The 16,620-nt window shown below is 43.7% G+C and overlaps 1 protein-coding gene and 2 pseudogenes across 1 annotated transcript, besides 2 other annotated features; all 3 read right to left on the bottom strand.

Moving 5' to 3' along the window:
- Window positions 1-1,360: 1,360 nt before the first annotated feature.
- Window positions 1,361-3,211, bottom strand: TbgDal_VIII8720 (annotated as a pseudogene).
- Window positions 1,361-3,211: a sequence feature.
- Window positions 3,212-4,632: 1,421 nt separating this feature from the next.
- On the bottom strand, window positions 4,633-6,908 carry TbgDal_VIII8710 (annotated as a pseudogene).
- Window positions 4,633-6,908: a sequence feature.
- Window positions 6,909-9,215: 2,307 nt separating this feature from the next.
- Window positions 9,216-12,938, bottom strand: TbgDal_VIII8700 (receptor-type adenylate cyclase GRESAG 4,putative; the record flags this gene model as incomplete). The annotated part of the gene is made up of 1 exon (XM_011777900.1): window positions 9,216-12,938. The coding sequence occupies one exon, from the start codon at window positions 12,936-12,938 to the stop codon at window positions 9,216-9,218; it is 3,723 nt and encodes a 1,240-aa protein (XP_011776202.1).
- Window positions 12,939-16,620: the final 3,682 nt, after the last annotated feature.

Below are 16,620 nucleotides of genomic sequence, written 5' to 3'. Positions count from 1 at the left end.
GACAGGCAAAAGGGTTTAAACCATCAGGGCATGAACATTCTTTCCATTATTTTAGGGTAGGGCGATCCAATAAGTAAAGTTTTGGATGAAGGGAAGGTATCATAATGTAAATTTCTTCCTTCAAGCGGAGGATTCAATTCAAATAGGGGTACTTCACAAACAATAGTAAAATAACTGAGAAAACTTATATCACTTAATCGTTGTTTCCTTCAATTCTTATTTTGAATCGCTCTGTACTGTCACACCTTCAATAAAGTATATAGTGACGCATTTCACACATCCTCCCTAAGCCATCTTTCATAGTCATTAGCTCTCAACAGCAATAATAACAAAGAATGAATAGTTTAGTTCTTACCTTCCCTTTTTTACTACCGACAAGAAAGATATACGAAATAATTATCATACTGAATAAACAGTAAGGTTTCCTCATTATCCTACACAAAATATGAATTGAAACGATAATTTACTAACGAAGCGGAAGTGTCTGAAAGCGTCTTTAACTCATCTCCTGCGCGGGGCGAAGAGGGTTGTGTTGTGTGGACTTTCTAAAAATTTCACTCCCTTGCAGACAGCTGCGTAAATAAACGGGGAGTACAGGTGGGTTTAGAGAAATATAACCGTACAAAATAATACTCTGCATTCCTAAGTCCAAAACAACCATTCGTAATGCAGGTTTTCAAAATACACGACATCATCTCAACAAATTGTAATTCTTTTTTGCATAATGTCCTCCAGAAGACAGAACAACAGATGACACAGTTAAATAACACATGACAAACAAGGAATATAACCGCACATCCTCAGCAGTAAATGTTTCAGTTTCTCCTTTAAAAAAAAAAAAAGAAAAATAAAACAGTTTCACACGTGTGGTCCAAAAGCTGCATCAGCCAATACAATATCTTGACAGCTTGTCATGCAGTCTTGCCTCAAGAAGAAAATAAAACATTCATCTCTGCTTTCCCTTAATTGATAAATGAGATCCCATGCTGTGTTAACTCACGTCTCCATTCAAAAAGTTGACTCAACGTTGTGACGAGGCAGTGACCAAAAACAATCCAAATGCAATTCTAAATTTCTTCATATTACGTTTTCAGTTTTATTACACATTTCCCCAACCATTCCAAGTACTAACAGGAATAATTTGGTTCTATAATAATGCATGTGTTTTCTACAGCTCTTTCATTTAGTTATGATCCGCAAAAAATTATATATGTGGTTGTTGATTCGTCCGGTTAATCAAAATAATAATCATAATAATTAATTTTCCCCTTTTCTTCATTTTTTCTATTAGCACATGTGCACCTTGGTGAGATCACTTTCACTCATTTGCACTGATTAGTCAACACTATTTAGTTCGTTATTCAACACACTCCCTTACATGTCCTCTTCTCACCATTTATAACCCACACGAGCAGCATCAAATATAAATTGTGAAGAGGTATGAGATCACAAGGAGCTCGCTCTCATTGAGAAGGTTGGATGCGTCATATATATATATAATCATGTAATCCCTTTTCATTTCAACAATACGCAAACCTCCACTGCGGAATCGACTTTGAATGAGTTGACCTCGTCAGCATGAAACGGGGCCCGCCCACTGGCATGAACATTAATCTTATCAGTAACCATGTGTTTGAGGTGTTGGTAATAAATGGGGTCAAAGAAAACATAAGTGCGTATCATCTTCCCCGTTATGCCCGAGTGGAAAATATACATCATCTCCGTGAAGATAATTGTATCGATGTTGTATCAATTCCTCATCCAGCTCTTCATCCTTATCAGTACCCAAACGAAGTGCCATCGCCGAATTTTTCCGTGAATGCACTCACACCTTTGAGCTAACGAGTTCCAGCAACTTTCCATCTGTCATACGGCTCGGGAATCCGTGAGAATTTATGATCATATCTGTGCAAATGCCTTTACTCATTGAAGGGCATGTTAACACACCATCAGTGATGAGATCCACTACTCCCTCAAGCCCGTGCCGTGAGGAAAACTTATTTCAGACCTCGGGACCGCGAACTTCTCTCGTAGCAACTTTAACTTTATTGTTCTACATTCATTGATATATCCGAGTCACTGGAAGGTGAGAGATGACCACATTTGGTCCACAACAGCAGGCTGAGGGTATTTATTATATTCAAGAAAATTAGGTCTTGTTTTCATGGAAGGCACGGGAGCGTATTTATTTACAAAAATATCAAACTGACGAATAACCGCACCTTTACTACTGGCAATACCATCACTATTAAAAGCATTGTGTCTCGCAACATTTCAATCTGTTGGAAGAATTATATCATACTCACCGTTGGGAAGTCTTTCCAGTTTCATCTCATGCTTGCGGAAAACAACACACCACCCATAGCCACAATTGAGCGAACTGCAGTTGTACACCTTTGAGTCTTCAATATTGTAACCTCTATAGCTCATAACACATACCATCGCATTAATTCCTGCACCTAATATTTCGTAGTTGCTTAGGTTCATAGCCTTCGTCCGGCAAAGGGATCGTTGAGAGTAAGCACTCAACATAAGTACTGTGTCCATTTCTAATGTACTGATTATACGCAATGGTTCCAACAGCTTGCTTGCCCATGGTTGACTGTAATGTGTTTCGTGCAAATTGATTGTGATGTGGAAAGGAGAATAACGCTAGCGGCAACTCCAAGTGAGTCTCGTGTACTGCTCAATGTCTTTGTGGTGAACTGCTAAAAGACAGACATTCGCTTCGTCATATAAGTCAATGAATTCCACAACAAACCTTCAGCTAAAATATCGTTAATCGAGCACTTGCCTGAACTCAAGTTATCAAGGTGTTGAGAAATTACAGCGTGTTTCCCATCGCGAACGAAAACATACAACCTCACGATCCTTCCGCCGACACAAACAATTTGAACACTATTCTGACGGTCATTTATCGCAATTGAAACGTAAGGATGCAAGTGGCCTGACCTCCTCAGGGTCCGTAATACATCCCGACACAAACGGATCATGCATCGATAAACGCACATCAGCACTTCATTGAGGAAAACTGTGTAGTATTTAAGAAATTCGTTAAGGCTGATATAATCTATTTCCTACACTCCAATATTGCACGCATCCGCGTGTCAACAAACAAATTATCCATGTCTAGTGTTACCTGACTAAGAATAGCAAAATTATTAACCAAACAGCAACAACTTTCACCCTCTGGGGTATTGCAAGGAGGGACATACACCATTCCCCCATTGACTTGAATAGAGAAATAAGTTCGCACATGTGGGTCAATAGACGAGGCCATGATCACTCCACTGCTGCCGTTACATATGATCACTGCATGATTTTCGTATCAACGTTGATGATGATGTAGGATTTGCTGCTGGAGGCAACCAGCAACACAAGTTTAAGGTTCCCACGTGTGAAGAGAGGCCCAACTGCCAACCCTCAAGCAGAATAACAGAAGTGATTATAAGGAAAAAGAAGACAACATATCATAGCATGTTTACCAACCGACAAATAATTGAAGAAAGAAAGAAAGAGAGAGAGAGGAAAATGGACGAAATCACGTCACCAGCTGCGTGTCTGCGAAGAACACCGTCAAGAGCTACTCCATAACTCTAACCATAACTAACATGTATAATATAATTATAACAGCTCGTATATGAAACAGCACATCCAGTAACTGCTTCTAATGTTTGCATATTTCACTCCGTCACAATCTCTCTCCCATGACACCTACTGGACATACGACTCAGAGGAATTATAGTTGAGGCATGTTTCCAATGCGCTCTCTCTACCACGGATGGCGAAGAAGCAAAAAGTACTATTACATTTTTGTTCCTTTTATCATTGGCCCACAGATCCCTATCTCTACACGGATGGAAAATTTAGATTGTATAAATGAAAGGAAGATGTGAAGAGTTAGTGTAGTATAATCCAATCCTTTAGTTGGTAACAGCACAAATGAAAACAAAACGTTACAATGTTTTCTTACGTCCGTCGATAACATTATTTCTGTCTTCATCTGTGCCCCTTAAGATTACGATGTGGCTTAACTCCAGTTATGCGTTAGCCGATAAAATACTACTTTTACTATTCCTTAGTCGTCTTCATTTCCACTTCCCTTCCCTCACCTCCGACAACTATGTAAATTACCACGCCCCTTCCCTGCACTAAACGCCGCATTTGACTGCTGATTGAAAAGAATAAGATTATTACTACAGCCGCTACCTGCTGAATGTTACCCCCTTGCAGCGCATTCTGTCATGCCAAGCATTAAGACAAAGCCACTCACCCTGTTTTGGCAGTCAGGACTGCTGGCCTTCCTATGATACGATAACTCAATTTTACATTAAATGAAAAAAACGCCGCCTCGCCTCACGTTAGCACCGTACACTGTTGACTGCTCGCGTCCACCATAACATACCAGACTGGATATTTTTACTTAGCTTCTACCTCACCTAATGCTATAAAATCGCCTCACCCTCCTTGCGCTCCCGCCTGCTCGTTGCGTGGCTGCGGCGCAGGCTCCATGGCCAGAAGTGCCGCATCCCGATACCAACCTTCTTCTGCATATGCTCGCATTAGCTGCCCTTCCATTTCTTCTCTTAACGTTACTTGGTGTTGAGTCATGTTTCTCCACATATCTGCCGCTTAGGTGGAGTCGTCGCCATCACAAAACTGCCATCCTGTAATCACACCACCGTTAACCGAATTAATGTATATCATCTCCCAAACCATATCGCGGGAAAACGCATCCCAGTCAGAAAAATATCTTGCCATGTTTTCTCGGAGTTTCTGCACCTTCTCCGCAGTGGTGGGCTGCCTGTCTGATTTTGTTACTTGTAAAAGCACAGCTATATTTGGCGTGGTCGGTGCCGCCCTTCCCCCACGGTTTCTCCTGAACCGCCCCTCAACGAAAAAAAAGCCATCCACCACGGGTTCATTGCCTGTGGCAGGGAGGTAGAGAACCATATATTCACAATTATCAATTGGTCGCTGGTGGGCCGCAGGTAAGGCCTTCTGCCCAATGAGTCTCAACTGCTGAACAGTCATGTCGTTCGGTATGCTTCGACGGTCAGCTATTTCTCTGCCTCGTCGCAGGTATTTCAAGTTGTCTGCGATAACTTTAAAAACTCGAGGAAAAAGAAGCGAAAGCAACGCAAGCCTTTCAAAAGCGTTGACTCCGAGACTCTCGTCTGACATCGTAACTTGACGTATAGCCATTTTCTGCACAATAATGAAAAGCAGTTTGAAAAATATAGCATTCCCAATGCAAGCCGATAGTGGTCTACAGCGGTATTCATCGATGATATCTCCAGCATTTCCCACACGGACGATTTTCACTAACCTGTGCGTTACCTTATCATTTTGCCAACCGGCAATTTTCACCATTATGTCCTCGTAGTGACTTTTGTTTCCATTGTTGATGGACATTATCCCCTTTTGTTGCCTCAGAAACACGGATATCGCGCTTTATGTTGTTGTAAACGCAACGAGGTAATGGCCCAACCACATTAACACGGCCCTTTATTGTTTCCCACTCATTTTCAAGTTCTTCGACTATCCTCGCCTGAGCTTCTTATTCAAGTGCCATATAGCCTGATGCTACAGACAGCTTAGTCCATGCCACAAATGCCTTCATGTCACGCACATCATCGCAGTTTATAACAATATCGCGGCCTCCCGTATTCTTTCCCCACCGCTCGTAACGGGCACTATTCGGGGAAGTGAAAATAGTTACACTCCAAACATCAGAGGGAAGTTGAGTGTACAGCTGCTGTATTACGTACCTTGTGTCCATAATGATGTGTCCTGTGTTTTCAAATTTTATTTTATTTATGGCGTTGACAGCAGCTCTCAAATATTCGTACCGCACAACCCTCCCTCTTTCATCACCCTTTCTGTTATATATTAAGTAGGCTATCCCGTCTGTGAAATACGCAACAACATCAAGCATTCCTTCATGGAAGTGAAACAATGAATGAAGCAAAAATGATCCAAGGCCATATGATTTACCAATACCAGGTGTACCAATAACAATATGTATCGGTGTTCTGTGAGCTGTCTTTTCCACCCACCATGTTTTCAGATCTTTTTGAATTATATACCACACGCGCATAATTTCACGACGGATATATACGTGCTGAAATACTGCTTTGTGCCCCGTAGTGTAATCCAATGCAAACCTGTTGTATGGCCAACCCTTCTCCGAAGTGAGAACAAAAATCTCTGAACCATCGGGTCTCTTCGGCACTCGTGCATCAACATTCGCAGGAAGAGGAGTTATATCCACCTCCGCTTCGGTCCATATGCGCCTTGGTCTTCCATCGAACACTTTCATGCCAAGTGGCTCTGCATCATAACCGGACATCACATAACTCCATTTTGTAATGTATATGGATTAATACACTCCTTTCAGTTCGACAGCACCACCAGCTGTTAGGGCAGCTCGCTTTTCCGCTCCCTTGGCGGCTATTACTGCAGCATCCAACCTTCCCCTCGCCACGGGACCAACAAATTCTCTTATTTCCCCTCTTCCCTTCTCCTCCCACTGCCGGAGGTAGTAAATTTCCTTTTTCGTCAAGGTAGTCTACCTTCTCAGACAGATCAATAGCTGTCCTCACTGTTTTAAACTCATCAGTGCCTTGTATATCCTCAAGAATCTCAGCATCAACTATATATCTTCTGGGATTCTTAACAAACACATCCATGGCCACATTAATTGTGTCATACGTGTTTAAAAACCTTTTCAGCAAAAAGTCGTGCAATTTCATATTACGCAAACCCGCATAGCGTTGCAGTAACACATCCTCAATAGAACTGTTAATTGATCAAGTTGGCCCCTTTTCGCCTCCACGCAGTCAATTCAAAAAATATAATGGCGCATGCAACCCATTACTATGGAAACACCTTATCTAATTCCACACTTATGAAAACTTGTCCCCTGATTCCTCACAAAGTTGTGATAAAAGCAAAAACAAAAATAGAATCAGAAACAGAGACAGAGACAGTTTACACTGTAGGAAAGGACATCGCAGTGAGTCACCCATTCTAGGAAGATAATCACAAAAGCAAACACCCTCAAAAAGACAACTCAGCGCCATAAAACAGAACCTACTCACTACTAGTAAGGAGTTGTGCCCCTTCCCCCCCTCCAATAGCCACCTGCGCATTTTCCGTTCAAAATCGTCCACTTCCACTCTATTTGACAGTACCATTGCCTCTTTGTACACTATGAAGGCACCCCGGAGAACTTCCAACGGTTGACCATACTTTGCGTCTTGTTCCTCACCACATGAATCTGAGTTGTCATCTGCTTCTTCCCTAAGCATCGTGTAAAGGCTGGAGCCGGGGTTGCTCACTTCAAAAGAGCATTTCTCTCAATTTCCTCCTCCTAGCCTTCCAGTGGCCTCACACGCAACTTTGATATCTCCCAACCGAACTTTGCCCACCTTTTTTAGCATCAGTGGAGGCGCCTTGGCATTCATTTACAAATCCACATCGCGCGATGAGCACCCTCTCTTTAACTGCCCGTATATTTGACATTTTCCTTTGAACCGCAAGCAACAAAGTCAGCCGCGATTTAAACCCGCACACGCCCCACAACACTCCAAAGGAAGCGAAGGAAACGCGTAGACTGACGGGTCGGAGGAAGCAGCAACCGGGTAGCGAGTTGAAACGGATGGCAGAGTTCCTTGCAGCGACTCCGCGCAATGAGGACTCAAAGCGAAAGGAAAACTTAATGGGCGAGAAAAGCCCCTACCCGAGACAATGGAGCCACAAGATCACATTTCATTCCTCTCCTCCGTGTACAACTCTGCCAGTGATAATTCAGAAAACATTCACACACACACCTGCTCCCTGTTTCAGTCAAAAACCGAAATGATTATACCAAGAATCGGTAAGGCAAGCACGTCTAAGAGAGTTTCCTCCTCAGGGAAAAAATGAGGACGTGCGCCTACGCCCAATGAATCTCTAAGGTTAACCGAAGGGAATGGCGCGTCGCATTCACGCAACTGCATAACTCAAAAAAAAGAAGTCTCATGTTTATGTACCCACACGGGCTTCAAATACACGAAGGGAATTAGACGGCGAAATACGCCGTAGCAACGAACAAAAGGTATGTCAAATAAAAATACATGCTAAAACTACCGACACCGAATCGTGACCACCTCAGCCGTTATATCAATATGCGAAACCACACGAATACTCGCGGAACAACGCCTTCACGAAAAGTGCACGTGACACCGACAAATCACCATCAAAACGCCACGCAGTGCACTTTATCAAAAGATGGAGATCAACGTCATTTAAGCTTTATTACGCTCCCCCAAAGGTATTAGAGTCGCAGTGTCCAGTAGTAGGGGAGCAAGCGAGCAGAGCGCAGCGAGCCTACAGTCACACGAGGAAGACAAGGACAGCACTTAAATACTGTTAAACCTAAGACTCTGCGAGAAAAAAAAAGGAAAGGATAAGATAAGATAATGCGAGAAAGAATAATACTGAAGTGAGTGAGAAGTGGTGGCGTACTTGAAACCAGAAAATACGATCGTGTTTCCACGGCGGCTGTCAGAAAAGAAGCAAGGGCAATACGAACAGGCGGGATACGATGACCACATACGAACTGATGGATCATATAACGCCATTGCGCGCACAAGGAAGGAAGCGCGTATACTATTTCCACCAAAGTAACCACTTAGCTTCAAGACAAGAATATGAAGACCTGCAGCCAATGGGGCACACCGGAGAAAATTTGGAGAACAAAACTAAAAGGTTGCGTAAGGCACACAAGAAGGAAAGATGAACGCGTATAAGTTAAACCGATGGAGGCAAGGGTATATGAATGTATATATATGTGTGTGTGTGGAGAAATGTTAAATGCGTACCAGCTAACGAGTAATTTCGAGTATACACACAATAATAACAGATGCATGTCCAAAACGGTGGTGTTACGGTCAGATAACATAATTACTGCAATCACGACCCCCCAAAACAAAACAAAACAAGAGTATACTTAAAAAAGGATAATGCAAACAGAAGTAGCACGCCCACTTGAATCGCTGATCCATTGCAACGTGCCAACCCACAAACAGCAAAATGACAGGGCACACTTAAAAAAAACTATGCGTATAATCAACACAAAATAAATAAATTTGGAATCAACTTAACGGTTTGCTCCGTCTAAGGGATGAGAAAACATAGAACACACTTCTGTAACGACGCAAAAGGGAGTATCACGCCTCATTCGTGCTGTTTTCTCCCCCATGGCGAGAAATAATAATGAGCGACGCGCTTCTGAGCGTGCTCTCCGAATGTTCACCACTATTAGACACGCAGTGATCCACAACGCGACCAACCTTCACGGACAGGCGTCGTATAACATCCTCAAACTCAACTCCCTCCCATCCATTGTTTCCTTTACGGGGCACCGAAACACGCCAACGCTCACATACGGGATTAAGAAGCTTCTCCCGCTGAGCGGCACAAACTGTACCAAATATTGCTTGCAATGAACTAGCTATCATCAGAGATGAGCCAGTTAACGGCCCACACACAGAACCCGCATCACTGAAAGAGGCGCTACTCCCATCGTCATCAGCAGCCTCATTATCAAGTCGCAGTGCGGCGAATGTCCTTCCGGGTACCGCATTCAATTGGTACATTTTCACAGGTTTGGGTACACCACGCAATGGCACATCACCCAATGCAGTCACATTTAATTGCTCACGCTCCGAAGTACTCAACGCGTGGTATGCCGACCGCGATAACAGCACCTGCCCGCCATTAGCAATGCTCTCAGTCCGTGCTGCCATATTCGATGTACGACCGTAGTAGTCATATCCTTTCGTTACTTCATCATGCCGAATATCACACAACCCGGTGTGGATTCCAACACGCACTCGCAGTCCATTCCACAAACGACTGTAAACATCGGGGTCAAGATGGCCAGTGGGTGGAACATAATCCCCATCATCTTCCGCACGCTGCCGCTCAAACTCACGATAAGACGTATCAAACACATCAGTCTTCCAATCATGTTCTAAAAAGCACCGCTGCAGGTCACACGCTAATTGCGCAGCAGCGAAAGGGCTCTTGCATGCAATCATAAAAGAATCTCCAACAGTCTTCACTTCATAGCATCCATACTTGGAAATCAACGTGCGAATTAGGCGGTGATGTGTTGCAACGGCATCAGGCATAAGCTCAGGGTGTGCTGCCCACTGCGCAGTGCTGCTCTCGATGTCAGTGAATATTAGCGTTACGGGGATTACCATTTCTTTTGGTGCGTTCTCGTTATCACGCGCACCCTTGCCAAGCAAACAAGTACACACCAGCAGCAACACGAAAAATAAGACCAGGGCGGAAAGAGCCCCAACAATAACACCGGCAAGCTGTTTCCCACTCAAGCTGCCCCTGTTGCGATTTGCGTACCGCATCGATGGTGTTGCTGCCTTGGTGACAGGAGGTACGGAAGGATTCAACACACGAGCCATGGACCACACGGAAATATGTGTCGCACCGTAATTCACAGCGCACCCCTCCGCCGCAAACCCAGTGGTGGGAACACAACTGTCCTCAAAGGGTCCATACCACATGTCATCCGCTACAATTACAGACTGACTGAATATACCGTTGATAAGCTCTTCTGAGTTCACACGCCCCATTCGCGACACAACACTTTCCATTGCACGTGCAGTCGCATACCCAAGCAGCGCCAGTGGAGTCCATTTACTCTCATCGTCCTTCATCTCGTCGTGAAATCTTTTAACCGTCTCGGATGTCGTATTGTTGTCTGCCCAGTGTGGTAGGCTTGTTGCGAATAGTAACCGCTCGGCAGCTTGCGGATGCTTTTTGAATACCTTCACAAACTCACTGTACAGCAGTGCCACATCGAAGAACGACACAAATACACGCACTCCCCTGTGATTGTCAAGATGCTCAGCAACTGTAGTAATATCAGCTTCAGTTAGACCAAAAACAAGTGTGTCACCATGAGGCGATAGATCCTCGTTGAGGGTAGTATCGTTGTCCGGTACAACTATGCCGTTCATGGAACCCCCAAGAGATTCAATCGTTTTCTGAAACACAGACCCAATCCCAGGCACATCACCTCCACGCGTCACCATGTGTAGGGAAGTAGTCTTTTTGTCCCTAGCTATATAACCCACCAACAGAAACAACTGCTGCTCAATTGTAGGAGAAAAGTGGATCACATTCCTCCCAGGGTGACTCAATTTCGGTGAAAGGGTTATGGGCTCAATGAACGCAACGCGGCCGACGGAAAGCATAGCCAGGTCAACAACACCAAACACAGCAGTCACGCTTCTTGTGTCGAGTTCCCCTTGCATTCTCCCATAAGTGTTCCGTGAAGTTGCAACTACAGAATGAAAGGCTACTCGATCGGGATTGGTTATGCTTCTAATTGCATCGGCGTTAGTGATCCCCACAACCAATGAAAAAAATGCACTTACGGCGGCGGAATCATCTACCACAAGTACAACTACGACAATGAGGGGGGTGGGCACCTTCACGCCAATGGTTGAACATCGATCAATATTGAATACTGTTATGCCGTCCCTTAGTGGAATCATCCGATGGTCATCACCTAAAGAATTCATGTAAACAACATTTCCACCTTGGTTACATAAACACGACGCACCCCGCTCTCCCGCCATACCATGGCACTCACCACCGAAGTTACCAAACACGAGATCATCGACAACGTACCGACGCTGGTTGTACAATGACTTAATGAACGCCTCCCTACTTTCCAACCACGTACGGCTACTCAGCGCTTGCGATAGCACCTCCCCTATAACCCATCCAGAAACCATAAGCGCTCCATCCGCATCATCGTGATCAAAATCGTCCGAAGCATTGAACGCGGTTACGCCAGGATGATAACGCAGGTATGACCTCGCATCCTCCTGGAAGCGCCGTACCGCGTGGTATTTCGTTTCGCTTGCAAGCGGGTTCGGCGCAGCCACAATAACCCTATCGGGAATATATGGGACCGCAGCTTCTTCAACTGCAGTGCGCCAGGTTGCACCGATAACGAATTGCATCGCCGAAGGAGCCAACACGTACACACCACGCGTGCGGGCGTCCATCGCAACCCTCCTTACAAACTTCAACGCCTCACGGATCGGGGGAGTGAACACGATGACCCCCTGCGGATGCGTCATCACAAATTCCTCCCAGAGCGAATCAAACTCTTCATCGGCTCTCATTACGGTGGCTGCATGCATCTTGGTAAAAACCCCGCACAACCTTCTGCCCATACGGGTCATGAGCTTCAGGGTCTCTTGATATTCCCTGTCACCGAAGTGCACACCCTGAAGGTACATAAATCCAACCCGAAGCAAACGAAGGCGGTTTATCGCGTACCGGAGGAGGGCGATGAGCTCAGCGTTGGGCGCGGGGGTTAAAAAATAGAAGTGAGGGTCCCACCCGCGAACAGCACTCGATCCGGTAAGAGGCGCAAATGCAACCAAGTCCTCCTGCCGCAGCAGTGGAAGCACTGCCAACGTTCGAGTATCGCCCATTGGCCCAACTACAACGAAAAATTCACCTTTATTCTGATCGGCGGCGGTTTCCAGTAACTTCAATGTGGAAACCGAACGTGGAGGTGGCGGAATGATCTCCACGGTGACGTTCTCCGCAGTGGCCCAGTGACGAGCAGCAAACGATGCGTTCAGGCCGACCCCCATAGTCTCAATTGACCGGCGCGGCGCTCGGTTAGTGAAAAGCAAATTATAAACCTTTACTTTTATGCTTTTCTTTGCAGCGAGTGGTCTCACGATGTGTGGCAACACCAACAGTAGCGGTATTAAAAAAAAAGTGATGGCGGGTGGTCGGCGCCTCATGGTGCCCCCAGTGGAATATGTGGTGATATGTCTGCCGGTGATGACGCCAGCGAATCCGCCGAATCCGGCCGACTGACCGACGGAAGCCATGCTTATTTTACCTTAGTCGAGGAAATATATTGTCTTGGAGAAAGTTTCGAGAGACATAAGAAGTGGGAGGAAGAGTGAGTGAGTTAGTGAGTTTGTGGGCCACCACACCACACCACACACAACGTTATTTCGCGCATTCTCCCAGTCAGGAATAAATAACTAACATCCCAAAATGAAGATGTCACATGATGTTCATGTCTCCTTCCTCCCTCCCCATCCTCCCTTTCAGTGCAATTCGTATCCCCACATGCTGAATAATCATAACAACGCCTGCTTTATTAATGCAGTGTGTAGAGTAGGATGTGGCCTGGTTTATTGGATTCAGTGGTTGTAAAGAGGGAAATAATGGAAACCGTCCGCTATGTCGTTCATATTTTCGAGCAACCCCATATACTTTTTTGCGTGCCCTTAAAAGAGTTGACGCTGCCGCGTGAGTTACGAACAAATGAAAGGCACTCACACAAACACATGCTTCCATTTCAACCGAGTGGTGTCCTTCATTGTCGTCACAGCTAAAGAAACGGAGGGTAAATTACGCGGAGTCACGCCTTTTGACCTGCAACTGAAGGTTGACAGGGGCAGTCACTTCACTAACGGATGTTGCGTAGGCAAAAATTGAAGGTATCCCGGAATTACGCGCATAACCCGAAAAGAAAACCTTGCAGCCCCCCACCCACCCACCCACAAAAAAAAAAACCTACAACAATAAAAATGTGTTTGCGCGGCAACGTTGGTGAACTCATAGTAATTAGTGAATAATGCACCGCTAGTATACACCGTGCAACGGTGGCGGAACGAAAAGATTTAAGTGGAAGCAGAACATCATTTTACAAGTAAAAGGAAGTGGGTCGTTTTTCCAAACGTCAAGATCCTATTAACAACATGTTGTGCCTCTTTTTTGTCACATTACATACATGGGAAGTTGTTTTATCTAACACCCGGCATTATTCATTTGCGTCACCTTCCAAATCTCCAAGTGCCGCAGTGCTGCTACCGGCGGTATATGTAGAGAGTGATGCGAATTAATTTGTTATTATTATTCTCCCTCCTCTGCTGGTAGTTGTGTTGTTCTCATGAAGAGGCACTACTCGGCGCCATTGTTAGCAACAGGACAGAGCCTTCCCTCCAGCAAGAAGGAAACGGGGAAACAACGCAAAATAAATGGATAAATATAAAAATAAAAATAAACAGGGGTAACTGTGGGACATACGGCATTGCGCACATAAAAATGAGTACATTTTATACAGGTACCGTAAATAAATAAAAATTACGGGAATAGAGGAGGTTTGTAATTTTGTGTAGGGTTGACAAGGGGCCTTAATTAAACTCTTAACAACTTATCATTACCCTCCACTCTCAACATCACACTTTTCGCATAATGGTGTGAATTTTCCTTTTTTTTTTTTTGACTCACTCCCTCCCCCTCCCCTTCCCTCAGCTTCACTCACTTTAAAGAGCATATATGTGGTCGAGAGCTCATCAATTCGTGCCGCTGCAATTACGGGGAAAAAAAAGAGGCCAAAATTCCCGAAGTAACCTCCCGCTCCGACAAAAAAAAAAATAAAAATAATAAAAAAGAGAAAATTAACGAGCGTACACGCATAATAAAGCCACCTTCTCTTTCCTTCATTAATGTTCTTACCGACCGGCATCAAACATCATCCTTCGCTGGATTTTAGTAAAGCCTGCAGCGCCAGTTGCTGTTCTTCAGGGAATAAAAGAAACCGAACATTTTCATGCATTTCCCTAACAGAAATGCAAGCCTCTTCTGTCTTCATTTGGATCTTCATTTATTAACTTTACTGTTAGTACAATAATCCATAACTTTGCTACCTCATTATGAGCCAGTGAAACATTAACCTATTTTCCATGTGAAGTTATATGTTGTGTCGAAATGAAGACATCAAATAAACATCGCGTGTTTCGTGGCGGAAGTACTGCTGTAAACAATAAGTGTGGGGGAGGCGGTGGTAAAAGATGCGATGCGCAGCCGCATGCCTGTTAGGCTAAAGAAATTCAATGAATCACTAAAAAAAAAAAAAAGATTTTTTTTTAGTTGTATTCCACATCTTAAGGGGTTTGTACCATTTCCAACTAAAGCGAGGAGCGACGACAAAAAAAAAAAAAAAGAAGATAGTGAGAAGTAAAGTGTGTGCTAAAACAGTGAAGATGGCAATAAAATATACATGGTAAAACATCGCCAATTAATGAAAGCATCTCAAGCCGCAGTGGAAGGTATGGAAAGAAAAAAAAAAGGACGGGATTGATTGCATGTGATTGTTTCAATGTACAGTAACATTATAAAAGAGGAGAAAATTAGAAGCACGAGAAGAAGAAAAAAAACAAAAAAACTCCTGACACAACAAACCGTTTCGAAGAACGAATGCATGCAAAGCAGCGGCATGTGTTAAGTGCAAATGAAATCAAGATAAGTATACTTTTCGGCCTCATAAAGCCGTGCAATCCCAAGAAGGAACTGCAACACGCACCCCCAATTAAAAGGTCGGTTGCAAGCACATGAAATGACTGTGATAACACATTTAGAAGCGGCGTTGAAGAATTAATGTTTTTTTTTTTTTTTGGAGGGGAAAAAGAGAGGGGGAAGAAAAAATTAAGCCGCAGCAAAAATGATACTGACATCCCTTCACCCAAATGCATTAGCAAAAGTGATCAAAAAACAACCAAACAAACCTCCGCGGTGGTGAAGGGTAAACCGTGCGCCAAAGAATAACGAACATTCGAAAGAAGGGGGGGGAAAAAAAAGAGAAAAGAAACACACGAGGTGACAGAGCGTGAGGAGATGTTAATAATAATAATAATTATTATTATTATTATTATAAATGAGCAGAAATACGCGAGAAAAGTTGATAACTTATAATCAATCGTGATAATAAAAGCTGTTAATACTCCTCGACAAGACTTATGTTGTTGTGCTGCGCCTTCTTCAAGTTTGGGAAGTGTTGTGCGTTAACAGAATAGTATTTACAAGGCTGTACGCACGAACATACGAAAGAAAAGTAACGACACATGTTCACTTCCGTATAATGCAAGGTGGGAACATGAAATGAAACAAAAGAAAAGAAAAGAAAAAAAAAGAAAAGAAAAGAAAAGCAAACATAGTTGCGTCACTGTCAGCGTCAGCGCCATGTACAAAAAAAAAAAGCAAAGATAAAAACTTAAGCAGAAAGAGAGGTAGCGTCACTATAGTTAAAATAAAAACCACGTGGACGTACCCACCTAAAATCAGACACCAGTAGCTTCTGCTGCAGGAATAATCTTTCCATCACAGTCCCTTCATTCCCATTTTCCTTTTCCTTTTCCTTTTCCTTTTTTTTTTATTTACATTTTATAATACGCTACGACATCACCCTCTAAAATGTGGTAAATGTCTTGAAAACAAATGAACAAAAACACTTTCACAGCTCTTTTCTTCCCTTTTACACATGCATCACTCCTCCTTAACGTCCCGAAATGTCGTTAAACTTGACGCAGTGGTTTACAACCCCCATACACATGCAAATATGTTTGCGTCCACAATATCAACTGTAAAAAAAAAAAACAATGTTTGGTCTCACTATTTATTTTTCCCCCTTATTTTTCTTTTTTTCTTTTTTCAACTCGTCCTTTCCCTCTATCCCTCCTCTAAATACCTCTTGCATATCCCTCTTGTACAGTCGATATA

The sequence above is a fragment of the Trypanosoma brucei genome, chromosome 8, assembly GCF_000210295.1.
Source record: "Trypanosoma brucei gambiense DAL972 chromosome 8, complete sequence".
NCBI lineage: Eukaryota > Euglenozoa > Kinetoplastea > Trypanosomatida > Trypanosomatidae > Trypanosoma > Trypanosoma brucei.
This window is presented reverse-complemented; position numbering and strand designations above follow the sequence as displayed.